Source organism: Hemiscyllium ocellatum, chromosome 7 (assembly GCF_020745735.1).
Source record: "Hemiscyllium ocellatum isolate sHemOce1 chromosome 7, sHemOce1.pat.X.cur, whole genome shotgun sequence".
In the NCBI taxonomy this organism is placed as follows: domain Eukaryota; kingdom Metazoa; phylum Chordata; class Chondrichthyes; order Orectolobiformes; family Hemiscylliidae; genus Hemiscyllium; species Hemiscyllium ocellatum.
Window position 1 is genome coordinate 44,030,584 of NC_083407.1, and position 6,735 is coordinate 44,037,318.

The following is a 6,735-nucleotide window of genomic DNA, read 5'->3' on the forward strand; positions in this document are numbered from 1 at the left end:
TCCCTTTTTAGCTAGAAAATGTTCCTTGGCTCTAGTCTAGGGGACTCTGTCTTTGATATTTTTCAGAGGGGTAATAAACAGGGCCAGGCTCCAATCAGTCTGGTTTGGTGCAGGGATGAAAAGGATTTTGAGAGGCCTTTTTTTATATGTAAACAGATGGACTTCAGGCCAAAGTGGTCATGTTTCAGAAGTGACCTGTATAATGAAAGGGGAATGGTCAGTTCTCTAGCTAGCTGAGCTGAGCGGTTTTAGTTCAGTCTTGAACTGAGATGTTCAACAGGGAGCTGCATGGAAACACACTCTTTTTCTCTCTCTCTCTCTCTCTCTCTCTCTCTCTTTCCCTCTCTCTCTCTCTGCCCTTCAACCTCAACCTGTAAGCACGTATTCCATTTATGTTGGGTCTTAATGGGATTTGCTTACTGGGACTGTTGTGCATATTCGGAACAGCATCTTTAAGTCTGGTTTGCATTCTGTAGGGGTTCTTTTGTTCTTTGTGTTTCATTGTGTTATTTTGTGAATAAGTTTTTGTCTGTTTTAAAATCTAGTAGTCAACCTAGCTAACTTACTCTGGGTAATTTTCACTGTACACTTACTGAAACAAATTGCAAAGTTATGGTCTGGGGCTGCCTGGTTAAGAATGTTTTGAGTGATCTGGCCTAGTCCATAATACCTTCCATACACATAACACCCTTTGCATGAAAAAGTTGCCCCTCAGACCCCTTTTAAATCTTTGCTCTCTCACCCTAAGCCTATGACATCTATTTCTCGACTCCTCCAACCCAGGGAAAAGATCTTGTCTATTTACCCCAAACACACTGCTCATGATTTTATAAACCTCGATATGGTCACCCATCAGACCTGATGCTCCAGGGAAAACAGCCTCGGCCTATTCAGCCTCTCCCCATAGCTCAAATCCTCCAACCCTGGCAACACCCTAGTAAATCTTTTCTGAACCCTTTCAACTTTCACAACATCTTTCCTTTCGAAGGGAGGCCACAACTGTACATATTCCAAAAGTGGCCTAAACAATGTCCTGTTGCTTACAAACATCCTTTGTTGAATAATAAGGTTTCACCTTTCCTTTCTTGGTCTGGGGATGTATGATAAATTTCCAATAGTCCTCTTGTTCCTTTAATGCCACTTATTTTGATCTAGTTTTGTCTGTGTTGATGTCTGACAAAGATTTTTTTTCATAAATCTGTAATCATAGCTTCTTCACAAGGAAACTGTCAATTTATCAGAAAATATTTCCTTCTGTGATAGATTATCAAGACTATACAAATCTTTGGCAGTGTTAGAGAAACAGGTTGGGAGTACGTGCAGACTACAAATGGTAATAATTGCATGTATATACTGATCGATCTTCAATATTGTTGTGGTAATCTAGCACTAACATGAAAGAACGTTTTTAGTATTCTTAAATCGATAAAAGTTACCTTTTAACCAGTTTTCTGAATCCTATTACTACCATAACGTAATTAGTGTTAAATAGAATCTAATCTCTTAAATATGCACATAAAACTGAGAGGTAAAAACAACGACTGCAGATGCTGGAAACCAGATTCTGGATTAGTGGTGCTGGAAGAGCACAGCAGTTCAGGCAACATCCATAGTGCAGCGAAATCGACGTTTCTGTCAAAAGTCCTTCATCAGGAATAAAGCTGAGTACAGTGAACAATGTTTCGATCATAAAGACAAAATAACATCCCATGCCAATTGGTAAGGATTCGGATACGGAGACATGATGATCTCAGAAGTTATCCTTTTTTGGTGATAAAGGTTTGTTCATCATCATGGTGACCACAGCTGACCTTTTTATCTCAGAAATTGCTCAGTACTCGAACGCTGTTCGCACAGAGCCGCAGTCCTCCGCTAACCGGCTACAGCCTTCATGGGGGAAGCGTTAAAGTGATCATGCAAATAAAAGCTCGCTCCCCTCCTGCGTTTGGTTGATAAGACTCGCCAACTGAAACATCTACTGGCCGTCTTTAATCAGACTGGGAACAGCGAAAGAGTCGTCATTCACCGAGGTGGGGTTTGAACAAACTGCCTGTGGTTTGCGGGTAAACTGCGTGTGATTTGTTAATGATCTATTTGTCTGCGGAGCTGAACCTTCCCGCAATGTGAGTTTGTCCAGCCAGGTAAGGCTGGGAATCATGTGCATCAACGGGTCCCTGCTCCTTAATGAAAGCACGGGAAACAGCAGGCCGGAGGGGGAAACTGTTACTGTCTTGAGCATCTTGTGTGTGACTCTGTTGAGCTTTCTGATCATCGCCACCTTCGTGTGGAACCTGCTGGTGCTGCTGACTATCCTGAGAGTGAAGACCTTTCACCGAGTGCCTCATAACTTGGTGGCCTCCATGGCAGTCTCTGATGTGATGGTGGCTACCCTGGTGATGCCTCTGAGTCTGGTCAATGAGCTGTTCGGGAGGCGCTGGAGGTTGGGCAGGGTCCTTTGTCACATCTGGATTTCCTTCGATGTGCTCTGCTGCACGGCGAGTATCTGGAATGTGACCGCCATCGCCCTGGACAGGTTCTGGTCTATCACCAGGCACCTGGAGTACACGTTAAAGACCCGAAAGCGGATCTCCAATATTATGATCGCCCTAACCTGGGCGCTTTCGGCTGTCATCTCGTTCTCGCCCCTTCTTGGATGGGGGGAAACTTACTCGGCTGACAAGGAAAACTGCCAAGTCAGTCAGGAGCCCTCCTATACCATCTTTTCAACCTGCGGCGCTTTCTACTTGCCGCTTTGTGTGGTTCTGTTCGTCTACTGGAAAATCTACAAGGCTGCCAAGTTTAGGATAGGGAGCCGCAAGAGGAATGCTGTTGTTCCATTGCCGGAAATACTGCAGGTAAAAGAGTTTAGTCTTGGCTACACACACACTGATGCCTTTCCCTATCACCTTTATCATGCACGGTCACCCAACCAGCATTGAAATCACCTCAGGATTATAGATACCAGTGCCGGCGCTCTGGTAAAATATTGGGTAGCGAGTTAATAATACAGATATCTTCTGTCAAAATGTTTATTCTCTTGATACACGTTTTAAAAAATCATTCATTCGATGAGGGCGTCACTGGCTAGGGCGACATTTATCAGCCATCCCTAATTACCCAGAGGGTAGTTAAGGGTCACCCACATTGCAGTGGGTCTTGAGGCCAGACTAGGGCAGTTTCCTTCCCTAAAGGACATTAGTGAGCCAGGTGAGGTTTTCCCGGCAATGCATTCATGGTCACCATTAACAGATATTTATTAAATTCAGATGCCACTATCTGCCTCGGCAGAATTCACGCCTGGATTCCCAGAGCATTACCTGGGTTTCTGGATTGGTAGTCCAGCAATAATACTACTAGGCCATCGCCTCCTCTCATTTAAACAATTACATTGTAACAACATTAATTAAAACAACATGTGGGTACTTTCCCTCACTTAATACAATTGTAAAAGAAAACCATAAAGCTCTGTGTTATAATTGCCCTTTATCTATGTCGATAAAACGTATCGAAGTTTTTTTTTACATTTACCTGCCTCTTTTTCTGTATTACTGAAGAACAGCCGGGTTCACTGGAAAAGTTTGAAATTCCTCCAAACCATGAGGAAACCTGAAAGACTTTCCCACTTAGTCTTAGCATTCAGTCAAAGTAGCTGCAATAACTGCATTTGAAAATCAGGCCATAAAGTAGGATCATAAACAAATGCAGATCATTCTCAATGTTTGTACAAAGAGATTTTGGTACCAGCCTGTTCGAAATCGCAAAAAGTGTATTATTAACCTGACAAACTTATTCACGTTCTATATTCTTGCACTTCTGATTCGCGATCTTTTCCTGTGATATAAAGTAAAATGATTGAATTGCATTTTAAATATACAGCTGTACTAATGTCCCACAAAGATCGACAGTGCAGCAGTTCGCATTGTCAGGAGGCTGCTAGGGAAGACGTTGTGGCTGTGGAGAGGACGCCAGAGAGTGTACAACAGGGAGAATATGTTCACGTTGCACCTTTTTTTCAGAAAGCAAACAGGATTCCAAAATCAGCGGCTTGACCGGATGACGAAAATGTAGGGAGAGCAGCCAGCATTACGTGAAAAGTGGGGGAACATTTATGGTAATAGTGCAACACAGTGGCAAATGCTCGCTGTTGACAAGTGGCATTTAAATATTGCAATGGTGTAGTCAGAAGGTGTGCGTCTAGTTTGGATTCTGGACTAGCATCGAGCAGTGATCTATTAAATCTTATTTTGCAACGCTTCTTGTAAAGTTCGTTGAGATATTAAGTACTTCGAACGTGAAGATGTGCTCAACCATTTGTTCATGAACATCAGCCTTCCAAGTCACGTTCGTTTTTTTTTGATTACTTTGACACTGTCATTACGACTGCATAGATATAAACAACAAATTGGATTTCTAATTTGTTTATAATTTGTAAATGATTTCTAATTTGTAGTAGCGGGACACTTCATATGGATGATTTAAATGACCAGAGAGCGAATGTTACTATATATTATATTCTGAAATTCAGTAAGCTTTGAGCACTGAATACCAAAGTTGCCTTTCTTGCCCTCCTGTCTTGAGCATAGTCTAATGCTTTTAGCTTTTGAACTTTATTGTAGGTAAAGGAAGCCAGTCACCAGCCCCAGATGGAGTGTGCGGTCCGACATACTGCCCTGACCTTCCAGGCAGATGGAGAAGCCTGGCGCCAACAGAAGGAAAAGAAGGCGGCGGTGATGGTAGGGATCTTGATCGGGGTCTTCGTCCTGTGTTGGATCCCGTTCTTCATCACTGAGCTCATCAGTCCTTTGTGCTCGTGCAACATTCCCCCTGTCTGGAAGAGTATCTTTGTCTGGCTCGGTTATTCCAATTCTTTCTTCAATCCTCTCATCTATACAGCTTTCAACAAAAATTACAACAACGCCTTCAGATATTTATTTATCAAACAGCGATAATTGTAAATTGTCCTAAGCAGTCCCCTGAATGTGCTAACAGTAAAATTCCCCTTTTAAAACCCGCATAATACTCCATTACATTAAATCATCACTATATTAAAAATCGAATCTGTTGATGTCTGGAGTGGAACATAAAAATAAAGTTTAATCTAGGTATTTTACTGTGTTGAAATACTTGTGATTATTTCGAAAACTCTCGATGGTTCGCCTTACCACGCGAGCTCAGTCTGCATACACTGACACCACATGTGCCAGCTCTTTATTCACATATCTCAGATACAAGATGCTGTTAAGGTATTGACGATAATCGAGTTTACGTTTTTGAACAAGTTATTTTAAATGACTAAACATTTCCAACTGTAAAGTTTCAGAACCGTCTCTTTGAGCAAACAGTGGATTATCTTTGAATATCGATGTATGCAATTATTTGGGTTCATACTCGCGACTGGACATTTGGCTCCTGATCACATTTGGACAATTTTGTTGTTCTGAATCTGGTCTGAATCTGTGAGATGTCTCCTAAAATGACACCAGCAAAAATTGCTATTGACTTTAAATTGAGAGTTAATTATACCCGTTAATAGATAGCAAAATGAGCAAAGGACCGTTATCTATACTTTTTGTTTGCTCTACTGGCTGCTGGCGTGATGACTGCGGTATTCCAAAGGCTGCATCTTACATATAATCAAAAATAGTTCTCAGCCTGACTTTGCGACAGCGAGTCAAAACAATTAAAGGATTGACTGTCAGATCATTCAACAGAAAATACAATTACAGGGAGGATTTACTAAGACAGACCCACTTCTCCTAATATGCATGATTTCCAGATTTTGTAGTTTTTGTTTCTAATGCCTATTTGCATATGGCAAGCAGACATTATGTTCATACTGCCTATTTGTGTCTCTGTGAAGTAATGTATAAATCACAGCAAACATTCTTTTGAGAGTATTTCAGAAATATTTTATGTTGCAAAATGTGTCTTAACTATGGAATGAATATTGTAAATATTAAAATAAAGTTTATACAAAAAGACTGTTGGACAATGTACTCTTCGTTGAAAGACAAAGTTCTTAATCTATTTGCTTCCTGAGTTAATTGATCAAAATTACTTCAGTAACTTCAATAACTTTTTAAAATTTGACACTCTGATTGCAAAGAAATGCCCAACAACCTCTTCTTCCTCAGGCAGCTGACAAAGTTTGGCATGATGGCAAATAGTCTTGCCAACCTTTATAGGTGTGCAATCAAGAGCATTCTGTCTGGATGTATCACTACCTGGTATTGCAACTGTACCATTCAAGATCGGAGACGGTTACAGAGAGTGGTGAACTAAGTCCCGATAATCACAAAGGCCAACATCCCATCTATAGAATCCATCTACTAGACCCGCTGTCAAAGAAAAACCACCAGCATTCTCAAAGATCCATCCCACCCTGGCAATGTTTTTCTACAACCTCTACCATCCTGGAAGAGGTACAGAAGCCTGAACATATGCACCAGCCGGTTTCAAAACAGTTTCTACCCTACTGTTGTTAGAATACTGAATGGATTCACAAACTCTTAACATTTGCCTGTACCTGAGTTTTGTTTTTGACGCTGTTTACCTATTATTTACTTATCTATGTTACTTAATTCTGTCATCTGCCTGTATTGCTCACAAGACAAAGTTTTTTTACTGTGCTTCAGTATACGTGACAATAAATGAAATTCAATTCAATTCCTGCCCTGTAGTCATGATGCAATACCTCATTCTTGCTGGAAATGTCATGCCCTGATGATTGCGAGA

General features: G+C 41.1%; 1 protein-coding gene across 1 annotated transcript; it reads left to right on the forward strand.

The window, feature by feature from the left end:
• Nucleotides 1–2,156: 2,156 nt before the first annotated feature.
• Nucleotides 2,157–4,949, forward strand: LOC132817339 (5-hydroxytryptamine receptor 5A-like). The gene is made up of 2 exons (XM_060827747.1): nt 2,157–2,855; nt 4,617–4,949. Exons 1-2 carry the CDS (start codon nt 2,157–2,159, stop codon nt 4,947–4,949), a joined length of 1,032 nt encoding a protein of 343 aa, XP_060683730.1.
• The last annotated feature ends 1,786 nt before the right edge of the window (nt 4,950–6,735 follow it).

Bases quoted from the DNA above. Each gene is read 5' to 3' on its own strand.
- LOC132817339 (XM_060827747.1), top strand. From the start codon at position 2,157: ATGTGCATCAACGGGTCCCTGCTCCTTAATGAAAGCACGGGAAACAGC. The intron at 2,856-4,616 runs GTAAAAGAGTTT...ACTTTATTGTAG, and splicing joins CATTGCCGGAAATACTGCAG to GTAAAGGAAGCCAGTCACCA.